The sequence below is a fragment of the Triturus cristatus genome, chromosome 1_2 (assembly GCF_964204655.1).
Source record: "Triturus cristatus chromosome 1_2, aTriCri1.1, whole genome shotgun sequence".
NCBI classification, from domain to species: Eukaryota; Metazoa; Chordata; class Amphibia; order Caudata; family Salamandridae; genus Triturus; species Triturus cristatus.
This window is the reverse complement of record NC_140580.1, coordinates 948,636,202-948,661,147: the sequence shown is the minus strand read 5'-3', so window position 1 is coordinate 948,661,147 and position 24,946 is coordinate 948,636,202. Positions and strand designations below refer to the sequence as shown.

At 42.7% G+C, this 24,946-nt stretch overlaps 1 protein-coding gene across 1 annotated transcript in view; it reads left to right on the top strand.

The window, feature by feature from the left end:
* MEGF9 (multiple EGF like domains 9) overlaps positions 1-24,946 on the top strand; it is a 240,806-nt gene that overhangs the window by 200,820 nt on the left and 15,040 nt on the right. Inside the window, exon 5 of the mRNA XM_085609973.1 lies at positions 16,942-17,208. Within this exon, the coding sequence (XP_085466099.1) occupies positions 16,942-17,208 (267 nt within the window). The remainder of the gene's footprint in view (positions 1-16,941; positions 17,209-24,946) is intronic.

Here is a 24,946-nt window from a genome sequence, read left to right as displayed (position 1 = left end):
AGTCACTCGGTACAAAACATCCTCATCTGGTGTCTCAAAGGCTATTCCATCCGGTGTACAGAAAATTGTACAATTCATCTTGCACAATAGGTCCCTACCTAACAGGTTCACTGGACTTGTGTCACAGACAATAAATCTGTGCATGTCTGAAAATTTCCCTATCTGTACTCTTACTGGTTCAGTAAGACGTGTTCTGATTTGTGTATTGGCTACACCAACTACTTGGATTGCTTCATCCGAGAGAGGAAGATTTCTAACATCTGTTGACCTGACAGTTGATCTTGTCGCACCTGTGTCTACCAAAAAAGTAACACTCTCCTCATTTATTTTCCCATCCACAAATGGTCCTGCCTGGTCTATTTCTAGAGTTGCACCAAGTATGCACTCTTCCTCCTCTCTTCGGCACCGTCAATAATCACCCTCAGACTCACTCCCTTCACTCTTTAACAAGTACTGTTGTACCTTGTTAGAACGTCTTGGTTTGTTTACCTGTTCATCATTGTAGAATCCTGAATCCTGATTATACTTTTGTGACCCTCTATTCTGCGGCAAGGGCGGTTTTGGCTCTTGACTCTGCTGTCTCACAACTTTCTGTTGTTGCTGCTGTTGATTATTTCCTTCACACTGCACCTGTTGATTTAAAGGTTTATTCTCATTACTTACTAATGGTGGATTAGGACATTCTGATCTCCAATGCCCCAATTGGCCACAGTTGTGACAAGGAAACTTTTTCTTTGCTTCCTCAAGACTCCCCTTTCCTTTCCCTGCATATCTAGGTCTATTCCCTGCATTATTTCCTGGATTATTCGCCTGTTCCACTAACTGTGCTTCCTGTCTTTCCGCAACTTTCACTTGTGCCCACATTGCTTTCTCTTTCAGCTTTCTTTGTTTTGCTTCAATTTCATCACTGAAGTATTTTGCATGTCTCAGAATCTCATCTACTTTCTTACTCTGCCAATCCACTGTGTGCTCACGAATTCTCTCACCAATTTCAGGTCTAAGGCCATATACAAATCTGTATACAAAATGACTCAAATCTTTGTCACCCAGGTGTTCATCTCCACTGAATTGTTTAAATGTCAGTATCAGCCTCTCGTAAAAAGCATGAACTGATTCCTTCGCTTCCTGTTGTGTTCGATCTATTTTTACCCAGTCTGTCTCTTTTGCAGGTACTTTACTCTTCAGGTATACCATCACCTGATCATACTTTCTCATTACCTCTGGATCTGGTGCTCCTGTTCTTGGGTCTCTTGGATATTCCTCAGTAGGCCAACTCACAACTATTTTACACTCAGTCCACAAATCTGCTGGAACAATTATATCAAACAGACTATTCAGGTCAATCCACAGCACTTTTGACAATTTCACAAACCTATCTACCTGCCTATACCACTCGACGGGCTTTTCTCTCAATCGAGGGAAATCATTCGTAAATGATAAAATATCCTGTCTGGTCCATGGCACATGTACATATCCTCCTCCAGGTATTTCTCTCATAGGATAATTATCCACTGGTTTCTCTTTTTCTCTCACTGGAAATGCTGAATAAGTTGTTCTATCTTCAGATTCCTCTCTTTTCTTATACCACCTATCCTTCCACTTTTCTACATCACCCCATCTTCGCAATAATGCTACCATTTCTTTAATCTGTCCTGTCCTACCAGTAGCATTCAAATTTTCAATATCTTTCTCTGTAAAGTCCATCCTGTAGGTTTTTTGTAAAGCTTTCACTTTATCAATGTCAACTCCCTGCTCATTCGCTATTGCTCTTAGCCTGTCATGTGTATTTCTTGCTCTCCAGGTAATGTTCTTGCACATAAACATTAGCTCACCATCATGATGACTCTTCAGGATTTCTGTTGGAACTGTCCCTGTAACAAGCTCTTCTAATTCTACACGTAACCTAGCCACATCAATTGCTTGTGAATCTTTATCCTTTTTCTGAAGAACTTTCATCCAATCATTCAAATCTTCAACTGTTATTTCAGCAGTTTTTCTTACCGGAACCACTCTCTTCTGTGGTTCTAAAATTGGCATCCCTGAACAACTAGCTTCACTAGCATCCAGTATTTCACTACACATGTCATGTCTGGATTGTCTCAGGTCACTTCTTTCTGCTCTTTTTCCTGAATCTCCTGAAGGACCAACTGAATTTGTCAAATTATTCCCAACATATGGAATCACCAATCCATTTTCACCTGTCCTTTGTTTGTCAAACACAGGCATAACCGGACCTATAGTTACAGGCACCGTAACAGCTTCTAGATTCTTTGTTAACTCCCTAATCTTCTCAGTCAGCTCTGTTGTAGTTCTGGCTAATTGTCTGGCATTTTCATCACTACCTCGATTCTCTCTTTCCCTGAAAGAGTTACTACCTCTTGATTCAGGTGTCACATTTTCTGTCTCAATGATACAAACTGTATCTCTTATCGGAGAAACAACTGGTGTACTCTCATCTGGTTCTGGTCTATATGGAGGTGGTCTTTTGTAAATCATGTCATTCAAGACCTCATCATCATACTCATTAACTCCATATTTTCTCATTTCTGACTCAGGAACCCTTTCTGCTCCTCCTTCAACTGTTCTCATCGGATATAATCCCTCTGACATACTAACATCTCGCCACCTTTTCATTCGATCATGATGAGTCTCACGATCATGTCTCTTCCCACACATGTACCTGTAATAACCTCCAGATCTCTGTCTTTCTCGGTCATGTACTTCCTCTTCCCATTCCACTAAAGCCTCAAACTGTGTAGGTCTTGGTTTCGGGTCTAGACATAACATCTTTTCCCGTAAATTTCTCAACACGGCCAGATTAAATGAACCATGTTCTGGAAATGCTAGAACACCATCTTCTTTAGTATACCTAACCCAATTCTCCAACCATATACAGGTATGAAACCCATATTTCGCAGCCATGAAGGATGCAGGTGTCTTCGTTGGAGGTAACAACTCACCCTCTCTCGTCTTAACATCTTTATCCTTGTTAAACCACTTTTTAATTTTTCCCAAAAATGTTTTCTTCTTTTTCTCTTCTTGGTAATACATTTTAGCGTTTACCCAAACTCTCTACTCTTTTCCGTATTATAAATATACAATACGAATTTTCAACCAATAACAGCGCGACTCACACTAACGCACCAATCCTGGAGCGTCTACGTCACTAGAATAGCTCTTCCAATCCTTGCGCGGCTCACACCAACGCACCAATCCCAGCGCGAACACTATTCTGATCTACTATCCAATCAGAACGCGGCCTGTTGCGTGTTTGACGTCAGCAGTCGCCTGTCTCCTGTCTCTTGTCACTCGTCTACCCCTCCTTTACAAAATCTTCTCAGTAGACTTCGTGTCAAAATTTCTACAAAATCTATTAGTTACAACATAAAAACATCTCCATTGTCTGCTTCGCTAACCACAGAATAGTAAAAGGAAATCTATTTCACAAGAATCAACAAACTTTCATACATTCCTTAACTGTTTCCTCTAGGACTTATCCAAAGAGTCTTACAATCAATTAAATGTATATACATTTACGCACATTCATACAAGAAAATATAGTACATACACACAGAATCCTGCTTCCCGAGAACAGCGAACAATCTGTCCTACTAAAGAATTATAACTCACATTAACCAAGCAGCTTACCTCTGCCCAGTTCCTCAAACAAGCTCAGAAAATACCTATTACTCCTCCCGCGATAAGCTTTAACGGTAAACCTTACGGATCCCTGGGACTTAAGACCAGAGTTTCACAGATATCCTTCACTACCATACACACTCCTTATATACCAGAAATATCTAATAGTAACATACGACAATGTCACTGATTCCGAACCCAGACAATGTGACGCGCAACTTCAATTGTCACACGTTATTCCTTACAATTCCGTCTTTCCCGAGAGCAGCATATACTTCCCTCTGCCCTACTACGGAACTGCTACCAGCTTCCAAGTTCCAGAAGCACTACATATAACTCAACATTACGACTCCAACATATAGTATTAGTACATATACCAACATCAACCAATAATCCATAATCAATAAGCTAATGTACAAGCAATCTTATCAGATCAAGACAATCATCAATAACCATCCTCTGCTACCAGGAAATTGATAGAGATCAGGGTGTGTATAATATTCCCACTACCACAGATAGAGTAATTTCACAGTTACACGCACATACATTCATCATACACTAGGGCCCATTTCACTAACATACGCTCAAATACTCTACCAGCAATAAACCTGTGGAAAGAAAACTCCTAAACACCAGACACCCTGCATCTATATCGAGGTCGATAAGACCTGGTTATTGTGACTGTCCATAAACATAATCTATACAACCTATACAGGAATAATCAAAATATAGTACTCAATAATTGACAAGAAATAATAACCAACACCATATTCAAAATTATATTGCTTTATCTAAAATTAGTCAAGGGAAACATTCAGAATAAAATCATTTTCTCATAGTTACCTATTCTAGCTAAATGTCAGAACGGGTCAGGACAAGTCTCTCGGTAAAGTCTCTCAAGACGAAGTCCTTTCAGCATCGATCCTCAGCAACGCAGATTCGGTACGCGGCAAAGGCAAATGGCAAGTGGCAAAAACCCTCTCTAGGCTAACAATTCTTATAGCAAATTGAACAAAGGAAAGATACATTAAAAAGTTGTAATGTCCGCTGGACCGCTGAGCAGAGCGAGAAGGGAAGGATGTAACATTGCTACATTTGAAAATCTCCGCTCAGGAAAAATCACAAAATAAAGACTACGGAACAGGAACCAAGAAACATAAATGTATCTTGTTAGTTCTACTTCTCCTCGGCAATGAGACCATAGTTCGGAGTCTCTCTCTAAGGCTCCTTTGTTTCCCAAGGCTGCCAAGGACGTTCCATTTCACTTGGAGATTACCCAGGCTGCTGCTGTCCTCACGGAAACTTTTAACAAGGCAAGCAAGGACTGTGGTCAGCTGACTTCAGGGTTACAACAAACAAATGATGGACGGAATGCTGACAATGCATACATTCTCCCCCAGTCAAGAGATCTGGGTTAAATCCATCGTTCTTTTGCCCACTACACCACCCCAGTTCAGACATGGCCAGCTGACTTCAGGACCATATTCAGCAGGGCTCTCTCCCATCACGATTTTTCTATTTCAAATCGAGGCCAGGCTTACAAAATCGGCCATCTTTGTCTAGGCCACCATAGGCCATAATAGACCATCTTAATTAAAGGAAACAAAAACAACGTTACCACAGCATAGTGATTAAACAGTGTTAACCCCACTAATACCCTTATGTGTATGTATTTATCTAGCTCTTGCAACATAGAGAAGCATTAATTCGAAAAGCGTTTTGTGCTCAAAAATAAACAGCACATAGCAACGTTTAAACATGAAAACATGCACGTTATTGTTAAACAGCACACTTATGCATACCCACATGTAATTTCTTCTTGTTTAAACAAACGGATTGATTAGTATAAACATACTTGCACAAGACAAATAATTAATAATTAGTAATTAATAAATTAGTATGACAAATAGACATGCCAGAGCTTCAAAAACCATCGAATTTTCAAACAGAAAACTCTGCTCCAGCACCCATACATGGAGGGAAGCATGCAGGTTCCAGACAAGATACAGTGCCAAGGATTGTGGATCGCGGACGTGACCCAACTGTGATTCAAGGACGTTTTCAAGCCTAGAACAAGACCAGAGCACAGGGCGAGCTGTTTTCCCTCCTTCACGTTCAGCAGGACGCACATTATTTGTGCCTTCTGGGGTGATTATCTTCCCGGCTGTCATTTGACCTCAGAATCCGCATTGGCTCTTGGAGTTTCCGATGGTAGTTCCAAAACATTGTAGCTTGTGTGATTTTGGTCCCGCTTTGTCCTGAGGAGGCCATAACTGGAGGCCGAAATGCGTCGACTTTTATTACCTAGGACCAGCACTGTTCATCTCAAAGGAGAAAAAAATTATCTGGTTTAGACCACAGAATTAATAGTACATCCAATTAATTTGTGAAATGTACGAATTGATCTAATATGAATTGATTGTTGGTACCTACAGACGGTCTATTGACTGTGGCCCAAAATATCCATTACCTGCAGACACTTATTTCACCTACTTCCTTCTTTACTTTTTTGTTTATTTTTTGTGCCCATGCTGGTTGTTACTTTGTAATTGACTGTAGTACTAATGTATGTGCTGTGACTGACTACTAGATTCATTAGAAACATTACTCCATTAAGTTAAAAAAAACTTTGAAGAAGAATGTCATCTTGTGGTGTCCTCTTCCTAGTTCGTTCACAGCGATATCTTTATTATTCTTGTTGATGTATTTTCATACACAGTAGTTTCCAAAAAATTGAAATCAGTTTAGCAGGTGAGGTATTCCACCACAAATAAAAAGTAGGTTTCTTGTTTAGTTCAGTGTATCCTTCCTGCTAGAGCCATTCCCTTCTTTCATATATTTTGTGGTGTAGCCCAGGCTCTAGAAGGTTAAAAGCCCCCATCCCCTCCTTTTTCAACCTGGTTCCAGACATAGAGGCATACCACTTGGCAGCACAGCTGCAGTTCACATCGGACTGGTAAGCACCGATGACCGTGTGGATTGAGGGCTGCTATGCTTGTGGGGGGAGGGGATCGTTTACCCAGTCAACTCTAAATGTCACCACAAGCTCTGAAGGGAGCTACCTGCATGATTTAAGATGCAGTGTCCCTATGGCGGTGATACTGCGAGCGGTGGGGCAGGTGCAAGCCATATGTTGCAGAATTATTACTGCTGTATGTGCCGGAGTTTTCCAGACTGGAATGTGCTATAAACATTTCAGAATGGAAAAGGGAGGGCTGCTTCACACTGGGACATCTGGGAGACAGATACAATGACTTCTTTTGAGACGGCCTGGGTGCACTTTCAGATCCCCCAAGGGGGTAATGAGCAAACTTTGGAGGGGGGCCAGGAGTGGCCCAGCACTATCTGCCACTCTTGGCCTATTGTTCCATGCAGACTGTGGGCGCGGATCATCATGCGGCTATGAACTGCCATTAGGGATGACGCACACAAACACCCATTGCATTTGCGGGTAGTGGCGGTGCCTCCATCTGGGCAGAGGAGCATCGCCCCGCCTACTGCAAATGCAGCAGCTGCAGCAATCCTAAATTTTATTTACTAACCATCCCTCACAGTGTCTTGTGACCGGGCGGAGCCATTGTTGTTGTTGTTGACTGGCAGCAGGAATTACTGGCCTAAAACCAAAAGTGCCCATATTGGATTGGCCGACCAACTTGTGACGGCCAGCCCAACATGCGCACTTCAGCAAACACCAAACCAGCTGTGTAACAGCCGGACAGACTGCAGGCACCGGCTCCTACTCAGAAAAGGAGCCTTGTGTGAGCTTGATCCAACCAATCATGGCGCTGCTTTAATGCAGAGCAGCTCCAGGATTGGTTAGGTTTGTTGTCTCGTCACTTCAGGCTCAGTGGGTTTCTTCCGGGAAGTCCCGGGAACAGAACACCCAACTGCCGAAGACAAGTGGATGAACAGACGCCATCGGTAAGTGCTTTTGTTTTTCATTTATAATTTATTTAACCCCTTCGCTGCGGCGCGAATTCCGCCGCAGCGCTGGGGGGGGGTTGGGGGCAGCACGGTGGCGCGGTGCTCATGACGGAACCGCGCCGTCATGAGTCACGGGCGAGCTGTGCTCATGACGGCGTGGTTCCGTCACGACTCCGCCCACTCTCTAATTCGCCCGCACAGGCGGGGAATTTCAGCCGCGTGGGAGGAGCGGCCGCTCCATGACGGAACCACGCCGTCATGAGCACACGCCGCCCGTGGCTCATGACGGCGTGGTTCCGTCAAGGGCACACAAGGGGTTAAGTTACATGATTTCCCGATTCGCAGGGAGGTGTGCACTGTATGTGCAGCGAAGGGGTCACGGCTCTGCACTTAATGACGCGGCATAGTGGAATCGGTATCTGTTTCTTTAGGCTGTTCGCTCATTTCCTTGCCTTATGTCCCTCTAAATTCGATCCTTTCCCGTTCCGAATCCCTCCTGTCTACCTCTTTCCTTCCTTCGTCCCCTCCTAACTCCCGCCCCCGCTTCTCCCTTACTCTCTTCCCGTCCTGATCCTGGTTGATGCATTTAAACAGACTGCTTCCCTTTGCTGAATACTCACAGGTTTGAGATGGAGACCCCCGGGCACGGTTGGAAGACCAGTGCACATTTCTTTGTTTTCAAATTAAAATTTGCATCGTTGTGCACTTCTAAATGGCATGATCGATTCTGTCAATCTATTGGCATTAAATAGTTGAAAAATGCTTTCAAGACGGAAAATGAGGAGGCAGGATAGAAAAATAGAATGCGGGTGAAGAGGCAGGGTGTATTTCACACTTAACCTTTGATTTTATGGACGACATTAATATGTTGGACACCCTTACGGACTATTACACACGAACAGGTCTAACATTCTGGCAATTTAATTTCATTAAAAACTCTTTGCGGCCAATTGCTTTTCGTATCAATAAATTAAATATTTTTTTAAATAAACACGCTTCATAGATACATTGTTGAGAGCATTTGCAAGCATTAAAAAGTTTTAAAATCCATAGTAGAGGCTGGCTGGAGCCTGCTAGTGCCCTGGTTCTACAACATTGGTCGGTACTTAAGATAAGAGCTCCCTTTGTTCTGTCAGTCCTGTGCATTGACTCCTCTTTCTTTCGACCAGCCCTCTTTAAGGTATTCAGACACCCTTGCTGTCATTTGAAAATCTGGTCTCCAAAAGGAAAAGCAACATTAGGAGTTTGTCTGCCTTCAATGCTGACATTGAGCAAAAACTTCATCCAGTGAGGCCCCTCACTTTTAACAGGGCCTTAACTAGCAGATTTGTGTATATTTTGCTGCCTGAAACGTTTTTATTCCGTGGAGGCAGCTGCCTTTGATTACCATATATCTCCCTTTAATGTTCGAGAAGAACAAGGCGCCTGAGAGCAGATCATTAAGGTGTTCATTTATTTATCACTCTACAGATAGGGCAGCAATGCAAATACATCCCATGTGGATCTGGACTTTTAACCAATTCCTTAAACCAAACTGTCCTGATACAGGAGTGCTGAATTGGGCTTGGCGTAAGCACTACAGCACTGTTGAGTGCACTAATGAAAACAAGCATTGGCATAGCCAATAGGTCTCACTTTTGGGACCTTATAAGTATATAGTTATGCAGCACAATATCCTTGTTGCAACAACATCAACCGTTGCATGGCTAAACACTTATAAGGTCCCCAAGGCGAGAACTATTGGCTATGCCAATGCTTGTTCTACGACGCCTGCAATTTGTAAAGCCTTAAAACTAAATGATATTGGATCGAAATTCTTTGTGGTACTGGGATATAATACAAAAAGTAGTTTGTCTGCTGAATAACTGGGTTGTAATTGTAAATGCATAGCACCTGATGCAGTCAGAATGCTGGGTCTGGGGGAGGAAACGAGCAACTACTTGCTGATGATGGGTTAGATCACAGAAAAACCTCCAATTTCTCGAGGAAGAGCACATTTTTTAGTTGGAAAATGGATCTCCAGCACAGAAGACACCAGTGACGATTGAAATGACCAATGCAATCTTAGCTCGGTGGACTAATGCATCCACTGCAGGGATCTGTGTTTGACCTCATAGCCACAGGTTTGAATCTGATACAAGCAGAAACTATTGTTCCAAATAAGATAAATGTGGTTTAAATTGTCAGAAAGCAATCTGTGCAGTATCAATGAATGCTAAGGCATGAGGATATTAGACTGCATTTTTTACTCCAAAGAAAGATATATTTGAGAGAAGCAACAGGTCGGATTAAAATGTCAATGGTTGCATAAAAGTACAGATTACGCTAAAATAAAGTGATTGGGGTGCGCTACTATATACAACTTGAAGCAGCAGTGCATGAGGTGATATTATAGAGACTGCTTTTCTGACAATCTAAATCATAGTTTTCTCATTTGGATCAATTATTTCCGTTTGTATCCTATTAAACAAGTTCCTGGTTGGTTAGTAGGTTGCCCTGTTGTATTTGAATTGGTAAAGGGTTGAATCTGAACAGGTTCACTCAGCCGTTGATCCTTCAAGCTTGCTAAATTGACTATCATTGACTTGGGTAACAATAAGCATCTGTTATTTCAGTGCCAAGTTATCCATCACGGTAAACGAGCACTTTACAGATGTACATGTTACGTTAGCCCTATGACAAAGGTATTTCTGCAGGCAGATTCCAGAACGGATTAGAGTGCTTCAATGGTGGGTAGAGCATTTCTCCCTTAAAGCTGGGGAATTTTACACCGCCAACAACTCTAAACGACACCTTGCATCTCACCAGTAATGCCTTACCTGGTGTCCACCCCTCCTAATGACCTTTTAGTGGCAGCTTAAGAGGCCCACTGCAGTGTCAGCAACCAGAATCAGATCAAGTGCTTACCAGGGGGAATCCAAGGCAACGTTTGCAGTATACATCCCTTGCTTTATATTGTCTATGCAGATGTAACAAATAAATGAATGCGTCCCTTTAATTTCTCGTTGAGGATGTTCTCCTTTAAAAGGTAGTCTCTGCATCAATGGCTCCTAAACGATGAATGGGCTCAAGAGTTCCCTCTAATAGTACCGGATGTGACGGCTCATAAGTACGTACCGCTGCTATCAGACTCACTATAGTCTGCTGTAGGACAGGTTTCAAATGTAATCCGTTACTACTTACATTTTCAATATGGTGTAGTATTGATTCCAAGAAATCAATTGCCTTATCTTTCTAGCCACATCCTGAGCATTTGGACTCGTGCAGTTCACGTGTTTCACTCTGGCTTGCCTTGTCTTACTGACTATTCCCTTTGTTTCGTTGGCTGATTGCCATCCACCTCTTAGGCACTGACCCACCCCGTCAGTAGCAAACAGAAAATGCACATCGATTTTATTGATCTGCATAGTGATGCATTTACTGATTGTTTTTTTGGAATGTTTTTCATTTATTCAAATTCTGAGGAACAAGTCTAACAAATGCACTATGTGAAAATATCAGTATGTTTGCACCAGAGACACGAGAGTGCACGGTCATCTGTGAATAGTTCACCAGATTATGATACTTGCATATAGTTAATTGCTTAGTGTCCAGAGAACCAGGTCCTCACAGACACAACCTTACAGAGATTTAAAAAAATAAAATCTTGGAAAGAAGATGGAAATGTTAATAAAAAAGAGTTTAAAAAAAAAAAAAAAAAGGGTAAGATAATCGTACTGGGTGCCCATTCAGGGGCGTCAACTAACAAGCCCTTGTCGAGCTATTCACGTCAGAAAAGGCATATTACTGCTTCAGAGAACTGCGACTGACTAACCTGGTTTAAAACCTGCAGCCGCCGCCAGCGGCGACAGCCTGACACACCGGTCCTTCCATTGCCTTTACACTGAATTGAGATATACCTCAGCTAGTTACTTGCTCCACATTGCATTGAACATTAATGGCCACCCCACCCTCTGCGGGTATTCCTATATTAACGGCGTCTGCGGAGGAAGGTGCCTGGCCTGCTACCACACGCTGTAAACGACCTTTCACCCCTCGCCTTGGCTGGAAGATTTTACGGCGTCGTTAAAGGTGGTGATTTCGCCTGAGAAAGATGCCCGCCTCAAATCTGACCCTTCGTTCCTTCTCTTAAACCGCAATCAGCAGCAAAGCACGGTTGTCTGACCGAAGCGCGAGCGTTTCTGCAGAAAATGCAATGCATGTGAGCAGACGACCAATGAGAAGCCTGTCGAGTAAAAAAAAAAAAACACGTACAAAAATAAATACTGGTTTCTGCACGGTAATGACGCTACAAGACTAATCATGGGAGAAGGTATGAAGTTGGGCAACGGAGGCTTTACAAGCACACAAGACTGCGAAGATATTATTCTGATGCATTATACAAGAACACCACTCCATCTTGAATGGGTTCTTATATTTAATCGCATAGATTTATGCAATGTTCTCCTTCAATCTGGCTAATATACTGCGTGCACTTTACTTAATAAAGGTTTAAGAAGGAACATCCCTGGGGGCGTGGCCTAGCTGTCCAACATAACAGGCGCGCCTTAGCCAAGCTCCGGTGTAGCCCTGAACACTATCTGACATAAGCCTGCCGAACTACTAAAACCTCAATCCCTTGCCACCTCCCGTTGCATATGTTACCTGCTGGGACCCGCCATATCCAATGGGAGTGATAACGGTGTGCAGTGACGCCACTCCAAAATCCGGTGGCCTGTAGTGATCATGGCCGGCCAAGGGAGGACATTTGGCGGCGGCATCGAGTTGCAGTAGCGGCTTACACTTGGTCAGAGGGGGTCCACGGGGAGTGTCTCCCCCCGCAGACATCGGCTGAGTCTGGAGGAGGCATGTTCGGGGTCACCGAGAACTAAGCGAGTCCTGGAGTCGCCAGAAAAATGCTACCGCCGGCCACAGCTTGCAGTGCATGTGCGCGAGTGGTGCGCACGCAGCAGTAATCGCGCCATATGGCGCCTCTGCTCAAGCGCCCGCGCACATGCACTGCAAGCTGTAGCCGGCGGTAGCATTTTTTTGAAGCCCTTACTTAAAGTCTCGCCAGACCAGCGGAGGGCTGGGTCAGGCAAGACCCAAAAAAAGGGCTTCATACACTGGGTGCTGAATGGTCAGCCTGACTCCATCACATGACCACATTTACTCTAAATGATATGCATTCTTTATGTCTTAGATGTATGGAGCATGATCGTGCAAGAGGTTGTCCCAATAACCAGGGAGGTGAACTGGGGTCCTACTGAATAAGCAGCTATCTACATCATTATCATATGAAATCTCTTTAGTGATGATATAATTGCACTTTAACAATTGCCTTTTTAAGCTTCTTGCTTTCTCAAAATTGCTTGAAAGTGCACCATTTGCCATTTCTTTAAAAAAAATTCTTCTGGGGACCGTCCCACCGAACCCGCATTATAATGGTCAGGCTCACTCACCATAGGACCCTCATCAAGAAATGTTTAAGGTTCACCACTTTAAAATGTCTCCAGCCGCCACTTGTTGCGGGTCAAAAGAGGCATGAATGCACTTTGGAAACAGACACTAATGTTGATAAGAGGTTTCTAGTAATGCTAGATTACAATTAGTCTGTATTTACTCCATTTGAATTTTGTACACCAGACGTACATGACTCATGCAATGCTGCACCGCTTAAACCTTGATGCCTCAAGTCACTACCCCAGATGTGGAGCTCAGGAGGCTTCTTACTGTCATCTGGTATGGGATTGACCCAAAATTGCTAAATTCTAGGTGGAGGTCGTGGGTAGATAGACTGATCATGCGTCATTAACTGCCGTTGACTTTGCAAGTGTGCTGGGAATTGATGCCATTAAAAGTAAATACAAAATCAAAATGATTTTTACAGCGCATACTCCTGCTGGTGAAGCGCCAATTAGCCATTAATTGGCTGAGCACAAAAATCCCAGATGTCCGCAGCTGGATACAGGATGTGACAAAATGGACAACAGCAGAGGAAATCCAAATGTAACTAGTTCGGACCGATGATCAAGCACAGGGTGATCTTGAACTGTGGAAAGCATGTTCTCGAGCACTGATTTACACCCTTGAAACTCTTTATTCCCCCCGCATGTCATTGTACCCTTCAACAAGGAAGATTACGGTTTGCTAATTTTACCGGCAAATTGTGATATGTTCACCTTGTCTCACAGCGGGCTGTGTTGTCAGTAGAATAAACAAGCATTGGCATAGTCAATAGGTCTCGCCTTTGGGACCTTATAAGTGTTTAGACATGCAGCACTTTATGTTGTTGCACCAAGGATATTGTGCTGGATAACTAAACACTTATAAGGTCCCAAAGGCGAGACCTATTGGCTATGCCAATGCTTGTTTTAAGAATCTGGTCACCCTAAGTGTGGGTCTTCTGTATAAGCTCACACACAAATCCATTTTGAGACACCAGGAAAAGATCTTTCCCAGATACCATCGATTTGCGAATAGTGAGATATGGGCTCTAATAGACGTTAAATGTTACTCCTTAGGGGAAAAGTTATTTTAAGAACCCACTGAATTTTTCTTCTCGACGTCATGTTTGATTGCCATATAGCGTTCCTTTCTCGTTGAAATCATCGATACGAAAATGGATCTCGGATGTTACATAGTCAAGGGCAATAGGGTGTGAAAAATCTAAACCAGTTTTTGCCAATTACTGTCCGATCTCTGCAGGGCTAGCTTCCGGCCGCCGATTCTGGCAGGATTCAACCACCTCCACCATTGGCTTTACTATTGATGTTTAGCCCCTGGGTGACCTAGCCCGTTTTGCTGTGCTTTAAAGCACTCTCTGATGCACAATGCGATGTTCTGCTAATTCGTATTAAGAATTGGTCGCCAATACCCTCATGGCCTCAGCTGTGACTTTTTAAAGCGCTTCAGATGCTATCACAGGGTTGCAGAAGAAGGAAAGTATATAAAGATCGAAGTTTTACTACATGTGACGCAATGAAAGCATGTCAATCTATAACAGTCATGTTTCCTCATCATGTTATTCACCTGTAACACGGTTTTACAGCTTGCCATGTTGATGTAGCCGCATGCAGCCATTCCCACCTACCCACGTCAAAAATGTGTTGTGACGAGAATCTTTTGTTTAAAGCGCGATGACTCATGGACTTCACTTGGATGCTATTTTTTACATTCTTAAACACTGTTTGTGCAGGGGGCCACCTAGTGGCTCGTGATGAAAAAACATACAAGCTGGAAGTTTTATAACAAGCTACGTCCCGGAAGCGGCATTTTCAGTGCTATGAAAACGAAAGCATTGCAAGATGGTGTCGGGCTGTCCACAGTCCGACGGACACGCGCATGCTGTCTGCTATGGACAAATGGCAAGAGCAGCCATGTTTGTCCATGCAGACGCGTGCATGCAAGCCCTCCGCAGAATCGATTCCAAAAGGTACTCTCAATAGCGAGAGCCGCGCATGCACTGCTTTCGCTAGGCGAGACCTAAAAATGAAATTTGATGTGGGGTCCCACTAGACCTGTATTACTTCATAAAGTGGTACATAGAGCTCACAGTGCTGGCCACACGAGAATTACTACTAAATTCAAACGTGTACTCATTATATCCCGGGATAATGTGCTTATTCTTTTCATTGTAATACTTATTGTGGAACTTATTTTACCTTATAAATTTTACATATTTCAATTTGATTATACACTATACATGATATAAACACGACATCTCGACCTACAACACAACAATGGCTGATATAAGTCACTTTCCCGTTTGTTGCGTGTAATTGTAGTCAGTGGTTGGGATGGGTATGAATGTTTAGAGTGAGTGAATGAATGTGTGAAAGGAGAGAGTGGGTGTATGTGAATGGGGGTATTAAACCAGCATAATATTGAGGTATGTTCATTTGAAGAGTTGTTTGTCAATAGATTTGTCTTCTTTTTTCTTATTAGTCTAAAGGCATCTGTTTGAACATTCAGGATTTTTTTTTTTAACAAGAAGTGACAAAAATTGGTCATTGTATTACTATTGCATACGGGATAGGATTATGCACTGTGTTGTATATTAAAATTAAATGTGTTTATATCATGTATAGTGTATAATTCAACTGAAAATGTTAACATTCGTAAGGAAAAAAGTTAAAAATGTGTATTACAATAAAGAAGTAAGCGAATGATGCGGATATGAGTACATGTTTGAATTTAGTTGTAATTCTCTTGTGGCCAGCCTTGTGAGCTCTATCTAGCCCTTTATGAAGTAATACAGGGCTAGTGGGACCCGCATCACATTTCATTGGTTTGTTTCCTCCTGTGTCCCAGACCTTAAATAGTGTGTTTAGGGGGTACCTTTCTTCTTTAATTATTTCCAGTAGAATAATCTACATTGCGTTTCCTTGTGGACTTGGCACCTTTAAGATGTGTGTATGTTAGGTTTGAAACCCCAATAAAAGAGTTTTTGAAAATAGGTACCCATGGACACAAAGCATGCTTACACATACTATGTGCTACAGTTAAAGGCCCAAATAAAATCAGACAACATACTTGCAAGCACACAAACTGTTGCAGAGTTCTTGATTACAGGCACACTTTCACATACAAATGGAAGGGTAGTAATTTGGTTGGATGAGCCGTTCATAGGTAAGAGTGGCTAGATAGTTGACTAGATGAAAGTATGAGTAGGTGTATAAAAGAAAGCTTGAGTGGGCGGTTTGGGGTGTGTGTTTATGGTTGGTGTGTGGGTAGATGTAGAGATGAATGTTAGTGTATCACTGGTTGTGGAATGCATTGATGTAGTTGGATGAATAGCTTATTCTTTAATTCATGCTCTCCGACATGAAGTTATTTACTAATTGATTCAGCCAGTTTAATCATCCATGCACTTGCCAATGTACTCACCCATGCATGCATTGTCATCCATCCATACACTCGCATGCCTATGCAGTCATTCGTCCGTTCACCAAGGTACTCAGTCCATTTGTGTATCAGTTGAAATTGTAATTTCACTTACAAAAAAGCAGACCTGTTTAATTTGCCAGTGTTTATTAGTATATTGTGTTTCTCTTTGTTCTATTGAATTGAGTCCAGAATATCAATCAATTACATAAGTAATTTTACTTTGTGGTCTGCCTGATTTACGTTGCTGCTTGCCCTATATTCTGCGACCGACCCAGCTCGTACGTTTTTTCTGCCTTGAGTATTGATATTTCCATTGATCAATGTAATCATCCTTTTGAAATAATTGCAGTTTTCAATCTTCTATCTGAGAAATCACAATTAAATGCCAGTTTAAATATGTATTTGCTATATGCTCAGATTTGTTTTGAGGTTACGCTGTAATCAGAAAAGCAGCCTGTGTATGTGTTTTTAGTTGGTTCACTGCGTGTATTTTTTGCTGTTCCTTTCCAGAATATGATGCAGTTATATGTGATCAGTGCAAAACAGGATATGTCGGTCCACACTGCGAAAAGTGTGATCATGGATATTATATGCGTGACACAGTCTGCATGAAGTGTGACTGTAATGGAAATGTAAACTCGTTAACAACGCCAAGCATCTGTGACCCAGCAACCGGTGCTTGCTTGAACTGCTCTAACAATACTACTGGTCGTAATTGTGAGTTATGTAAAGAAGGTTACATTGGCCAGGCATCAGCAAGAAACTGCACTAAAAGAGGTAAAATTTCACTACTTGGGGAATGTACCTATTATTTTAAATAGTTGTGATTTTGGTTACTTGTCACCGTGAACGTTTTCCCTGTTTTAAACCGTTCTATAAATTCACTTTGCAAAACATGCAAGTTCATTGGCTAGTCTCACAGTGCACTTATTGTATGCATCACACTGTCATTTAACCAATCGGAACTAAATGTTAAGTTCAGTACCTAAGTGATACCTCTGCACCATCCGCCGACCATTTATTATTTTACTTCCCCAGTAGTCGTCATTGCTGCCATGTAGGAGACTTTTATTTATTTTTCCATCATGGGACCTTCATTCAAATTCATAAACATTAAAATGTCTCCACAGATGTGTGCAAACCCATATAGATGGAAGCTGCACTGCCAAATAATGAAAATGCTCAGACACTGGCGGGCGCTTTTTTTACTTTAATTTCCGTGTAAAAAATAATTCTAGTGATAATTGCTTGCTTCCCTCAAAGTTTTAAACGTCTGTCTTCATTATTGCGATTTATCCTTGTAGAGTTTTCTTTCCGTTTTTTAGGTCAAGCCTACCGTTGCAGCGCGCATGCGTTGCTCGCTCTGCGAGGCTTCTTGTAATCAAGCCAATTTCAGAAGTGGTCTAGGCTCCGCCCCTTCATTCCATTGGCTTGCGTCAACGTGCATGCTAAAACCCTGGTTTTCCTTTGTCAGTGAGGCTTTTTAGTCCCTCCATGTTACCGCCCTGTCTTTTGGCCCGGCCGATCGGACTGGATCTTTAACTCTCGGCGTGACACTGTCTGTTAATTAGCCGCTAAGCACTTTTTCCTTGTATTAGCACTATGGCAACGAACTGCAGAGGAGTCCTTCGTTGTGCGCTCTTTGGCAAAGGAGCCATGTGATGCAGTGGTAATGCACTCTTTGTGACCCCCCTCCTCTTATTTTATGTCTTTCCCCACTCCCCTCTGAGATCTCAGTTTTTTTATATGTGATTACGTGATACGCCCACCCGAGGCTCGAACCCTGTTCTCCAGCTCCAAAGTCGGCAGCGTTATATGTTGAGCCACCTCCTTGCTTAGATTCTCTGTACCGTTTGTTACAGATGCTACATGTGCCGCGTTGTTTTTTAAATTATATATGCTGTACAACTTGTAAAAAGCAAAGGACTAGGCCAAACCCATCATGACTGCAGTTTTTCGGGAGCAGTAGATGTTCGCGTTGCACATTTTTTTTTAAGTTTAAGAAAAAATGCTGCGTCACGACCTGTCGGGGCACTGTAACTTCAGGGCGCACGGCGCTTGTTCTCCGTGACTTCTGTGGTGTCTCTGGTGTTCTTAAATCTCCTGATAGAGTCTGCATTTTAGGCGCACCTGTTTTCGCTGTCCTAAGTTGATACATGGATGAACCCGTGCGCCTTTTTCCAAGGTACATGCGTGGCAGGTTTACTGCCGAAACATCACGTGTTCCTGTCCATTATTCAGTGACCCGGGCTGTAATGAAATATGATACACACGATAAGTCCTTCCGGGGCTGGTTTCTGTGTGGAGCCGCAAGGGTTTCGGGTATTTTGTAGTTTGAAAGACCAAACTTGCAAGTGCATTTGGCGTCAAGGATGACTTTAGAGGCCAGTTAGACACAATTGCAGATGTGGCTGGAATTAAATGCACGCACTTTAACAGAGAAATTGCCTCTAATCCTTTACTACTAGCCGAAAACCGCTTCGACGGGGTAGTAAGCGCTATATAAATACAATTGTATATTCCACGTTGAACATACTGCTGGACTGAAGGAGTAAAGTGCCTGATAGGATTGAAGAAGAGCTGTTTACCGCCTGCTGTTGTGACTGAGGGGGGTGTGTGTGTGTGTGGGGGAGGGGGGCAGTGATTCATCACTTGGTGGTGAACAGCATAACATCTGATCACCCCGGGGCAGTGATCTTATTACTGATTTCGTCACACTCTGCAGGAAGTCGGTGCAGTGATTTCACAAAAAGTCATGCGGGCGTGTGTATATGTTAGCAGTTTTTGTGCAGTTTTGCAGTGCTACAGCCCTCTCTGCTGTGTTCCGCAGGGTGCCCGCCTCATCGGCTTCCGTCTCCAGCATGAGGCTGCACCCGGGTGGTGGCTGCCCAGGTGCATTTCTCATAAGACCTGAGCGATGTACCTCCCACTGCTCTCGGGTGCTCGCTCGTCACACTTGGTTTGTCGGAAGGGTGGGTGGGGGTGATTTCATGAACCTCTAAACTGTGTGCGGTGTGAGTGCTGGTGTTAATTGGTCATTGGGCTTCTCCAGCTCACAGGCCCAACTGCTATGACGATCGACCCTAAGGTTTGAACAAGCATTTGCAGTGCAATAGGTGTCACATTTATGCAGTTTGAGCTATTGGCATTGTAAATGACAATGCCCTTTATTTATGTTTTGGTTTTCAAAACATAAATAAAAGGCATTGTCATTTACAATGCTAATTGCTTAAACCCGTGTAAATGTGAGACCTATTGCATTGCAAATGCTTGTTTTTAAATTGATGCTTTCTGGAGAAGAACAAATTCTGAAGGTAATGCTTAGCTAAGCCACTGAAGGCTGTTTCTTTTTTCCGTGGCTCTTTGCTGGTCCGAAAACTTGATTCTGCTCTTTTTCTCCTAGCTACTCTCTATATGAATGCTGTGCTTCTTGTTTAATATGGTTAGTGTGTCACTTCCAGGCGACTTACTCTTTTGTTCATCATGTGCCCTAATAAGCATTGCACTCTAAGATATTTAAGGGGAATAGATGGATGGGTTGCTCTATTTTGGAATTCTAAGGAGTCCATCTCTTAACGCAGTCTGATAGCTTCATCGGATCCACAAGTGCAGTTTTATGAAGCAATAACAAAACTGTGTTGTTAAGCATTGGTTGCTTTCTTTCAGGACGTTTGCATAGCTCCAGGGCTACAGTGGGCTCAAGTCATTTTGCCCTTGTGCTCATTTCAAGTTGTTTTTCTGAAAAAGATATTTGCTTGTTAGATTCTTCTACTTTTCTTTTATATTCTTCAGTGGTATTTTGAAAACGTTGAGGCTTATTTGTTCCGAATAGTGGTTTCCCTAGTGCAGATTTCTGAATATTATTTGGATCATAAAATCAAAGGATATTTTTTCTCATTCTTATTGTAAGAAAGACAAGGCGGTTAATAGCAAATACATTGAAAATAAGGGGACACTTGTAAGAAACCTATAACCTTTCTTGTTTCCGGTAAAGGTGTCTTTCTCCACTATCATTCATAAGACCAGATTGCCTAACGCTGTGAGGTTTTTTCCTACGGCTTAACAAATGAAACAGGTTTCTGGTGTTCAGCAGTGAACTAGCGAATCTTCTTTTAGTCTGCTTTAAAAGGTTTTCAAGTTATACTAATAAATGTGTTCTAAAGCTAGAGTTAACATTTCTTATTATGTATTACAAGGTGATAAAGGCTGCCCCCTTTTCTTTGAATCTTTTCTAGGTTAACTCTCAGTTTTTCGGCATAATAACTGGGGTAAATCAATATATGGTCTTACACCTGCAGGTTTTTCTCTCCTGAATCCCCCTAGGCACCAAACTGTGTATGGGCAAGATGAAATGGCTCCTCTCCGCCAGTAATTTATGCCACATTTCCAAATCAAATTGGATACCTCCCCAGATGTCACATCACAGAGGTGCCCTTGGCATGCTGATGTATGGTCTGTTTCCCTCCCAAGTTCTTGATATAGATTCTAAGTTGCTTTCCATTTCGAATGTCTTCAAATAGATTGTTCTGCAGTGGTTTAAGGATGATGCCCCTAAAGAAGGTCAGTTTGCTCTTCCAGTAAGACTTCTTTAATTTTATTGCAACAGCTGTTCACGAGGTCTGAACTCCTTATGTCCCTCTAGGCCCAGGTATGCATGACTGTTTGCCTTAGGTGTCTGCCAAGAACCGAGCGGGATCTTGCTATGCATGTGGAGGTCACTGCGAGCATTGGTGCTTCTGATGATTCTGTTACTGTGATCGGTACGGTGATGCGGCCGCATGCCCAAGTAAGTCTTCTTGTTCCACATTCAGGAAATACTCTCTAGAGAACTTGTCTGCATCTCAGTGTCGGTTCTGATCACGCAACGGAGCTTCAAGTCAGTGGATCCGTTCCCCTACTCCTTTGTATTATTCTTCAGAACTGTAACTTGTTCTACATTGGTGAACATGAGCCCGATGTTTGGACAAAGCTCTTTTCCAGCTCCACTCAGACTTTCTGGCCCCTGTAGCTGACCACATTGAGGAGGCCGCTTTCACCTAGGCGTTGGTCGCTATGCGTTGCCCTTCATCACGCCTTTGGATCCTAAGATGCATACAGGTCCTTGGACCAGGCCTCTGCCCGCTGTTTCTTCCTGGTCACCATTTGACCCCTCCAGTAATTTGGACAGGTTAGTGGCTGATATTTTGCTGCCAAAGCCCTCTCTGTCTACTTTGATGTTAGCACCGATACTGGATGCAGTATATTGAACCTCTGTAGCCCAGTTTTCACGTTATTTGGAATAGTTTTCTTATGAGCCTCCCAAAAGTATTGCTTTAGGCTTGGTCAAGGGAGTTCATGTTCAAATGTTAAATCAAATAAGGTTGCTCTGTTGGGGTTTCAGAAGCTCAATGACTTCACAGATTATGATAGGTTAGTCCTGATGCCCCTAAGCACTCCCTTCAGAGGACTTGGTGGTCTTGGGCAAGGTGTCTGTGGTCCAGAAATTGCCTTTACTCTTGGCAGAGATAAATACTAACATTTGTTAGCCTCTCATGTCAGTTTGAAGCAGACCAGCTTCTGTGAAGACCGACCACCACGAGATTGCTCGTTGTCCACTTCAGACAACCAGACATTTCTGGCCGCTCATCTGTCAGTACAGTACCTGGTGTTACAGGCTCCTGGGTTTACGGGTGCTGATGAAGGGCTCTCTTCCTCCTCCCCTTCTGGCATAATTCCTATGGAGTTTATAGGAAATACATTGTTTTCTTATGATGCCACATACCTGTTGCTGTGCTACTCTCACACTCTTTGGAAGCCAAGATCATCAAAATAAACGGAGACCCACTGTCAAAGTGAATCACACTATCACCTCAGTGGCGCTTGACTGCCTTAAAGTGAGGGGATGGGTGACGAGGTCACTGTTATAGTTCAATGTTTTGTAATTAAAAAAAATAATGTTGATGTGTGTAATGAAGATGCCTTTGATAGAAAACTGGTGTTGAAGTTTAGTAACCTTTTCATCTCACAGTGGTGCTGTTTTAATTTTATCTCTGGCATAGCCGCCCTCCCAGGAGCATCTATACCTGGCCAAGAGGCTTATTTTGTTGTTGTATGGCGCCAACCGAGACATCCCACCACCTAATCTATTTCGGAGGAAGACGGGCAGTAATGTAAATGGGTTCCCAGCTGCTCCCCCTCACATATATACACACAACCATAATCGGGTTTTATCTCACATACTGTCTTGTGGCATTACCCCTGTATTTCATTCCAAGATAGTCAATATCCGTACAAACACCACTACCAGCTCCCAAATAATATATATGGTGGTACATTTCACCTTCCAGAAGGAGCAGCAGCAAAAAATGCCAAGATATCTTGTAGATGGTAGAAATCTCACAACCAACCCATTGCAAAGAAGGACTTTACTGTATGTCCATGACCAAAATCACCTGACACCCCCGTCCTTCCTCCACACCTTTGATTGGACTCCCAGTCTTTCTGTGTATTACGCATTCACTGGTGCAGAGCTGCTCAAAGCAGACCAGACTTACTTTACATCTGGTACCTGTGTTGTCTCCAAGCCTTCCCCATCCTTTTCCTGCGTGGTCTCTTTCTTGCATGCCAGGATACATGAACCTACTGGAACTCATGTGGCTGGGTCTGTGGGAATGAACATACTCGATTTAGCTGGTTCTTCTGCAGCTGGTGCTGCAGGGTTCTATCTCAGCTGGACAGTTTTGAATGGTTTCAGCAACAAATCTGGGTAGTTGGCCTTTAGTCCTTTTTAAAGGTAAATTTAGGAAGGCAACTGGTCAGAAACATCTTCTCAAGGGCGCTTCCTGTGATTGAGCCCAATTCAAGATGACCATGTTTCCTCAGTGGCCCTTTCCCAGGCCATCATGGAAGAGGCAGTTTCTGTCCCAGTTGATCATTTATAGTGTATGTGAATTTAAGAAGCTGAGCAGTGTCCACCTTTGCATCGCAGCACAGTTAAAGTTTCTTAGTCTGTTCCTCATTGCTACAGTTCCAGATCTTGGTTTGTGCTCTAGTTCAGCTTGTGATAGTCAGTCCTGATTTTCCAATGCCAAGTCCTTCGGCAAGCGTGAGCACAGTATTCATCAGCAGAGATTTTTGAGCCCCTTGTTTTTCCTCCCAAAGATAGCGTATCCTCTGGGCATCTGGTCCCTTTATGTGTCGATGTTTATGAATCAGAGCGGCTAAAAAGAGATGTTGCTCCTACTTTGGAGCTGCAGTATCGAATTTACCAGGAAGATCTTCATGTCAAGCCCTTAAGAACAATTAAATCGTGAAGAGCACAAAAAGTCAAAAGAATGGCTACTTTGTCTTGTTATCGCAATCTTTTCCAGTAGCAAATATTATATAATCTAATTAAGGAATTGCAAGGGGAAGTACTTTAAGATAGTCCATGATTTTGCTCTCTCTGGTCACCCTTGTTAACATTCAACCTTGGACCTGGTTCTTTGAGCCAATGGTAGCCCAAACTGAATCACAGGGCCACATGTATCATTATTTTAAATAGAGATTACCTAATTGCATTTCTCTGCTAATCGCTATTTGAATGTATGAAACTCCATGAGTTTCATTTAACGTTTACTAATGGGCCGCAAATCGACCTACCTCATTAATATTAATGAGGCAAGTCGTGATTTGAAACCTGTTAGGAATTGCTCAAATCACAGGGATGGTGGCCTGCTGGGGTCAGCAGACCACCCTGTCTGTGATTGTCTTTAAATAAAGGTTTCATGTTTTAAAAAATACAGCCCGTTTTCCTTAAAGGAAAACGGTTTGCGTTTAAAAAAGAAAAATGAAAAGTTTTATTCATCTTTCAAGAGCAGGCAGTGGTCCGTGGGACCACTGCCTGCTCTGAAATATTTTTCAAGAACGTTCACAAAGGGGAAAGGCTCCCTTTGGAGGCCCGTCCCATTTGCGAATGGGTTACCACCTACTTTAAGTAGGTGGTAAAATGCGAACGTTTTGTGACCGCATTTTGGTCGCAAAACATTCCTATCTACAGATGCAATTCGGTATTGTGAAGGGACGTCCTAAACATACCCCTTCCTAATACTGAATCAGTATGTATTCGTAATTCCAAATTGCTATTTGATAACGTGTTACCAAATCGTAAATTGGAGTTCATACTTGCCAGAAAGCATTTTCCTGGTGGACCAACGGCCCGATTCTGCGAATCAGGCCTTTGGCGACTGGTAAAATGTGTGATACATGTGGCTCAAGATGGTTTGGAATATGTTCAGACTTGTTCACTTTGTGATTAAGGCAAGACTTAGAAAACCTTTCCATTTTAAGCTCTGACCCATCTATGGCCTACCATCTTAAAAGACTTCATTGTGGATTTGCTTCCTTTCAAGGATCACTGAAAAATAATGGTAGATGCCTTTTCTAAAATGGCAGATATTTCCACTTTCAAAAAAATTCTTCCAGCACCTGAAATGGCATAAGTATTGATCGCAAATATTTTTCATCTTAAAAGATATCATTTCTGACGGCCGTTCTC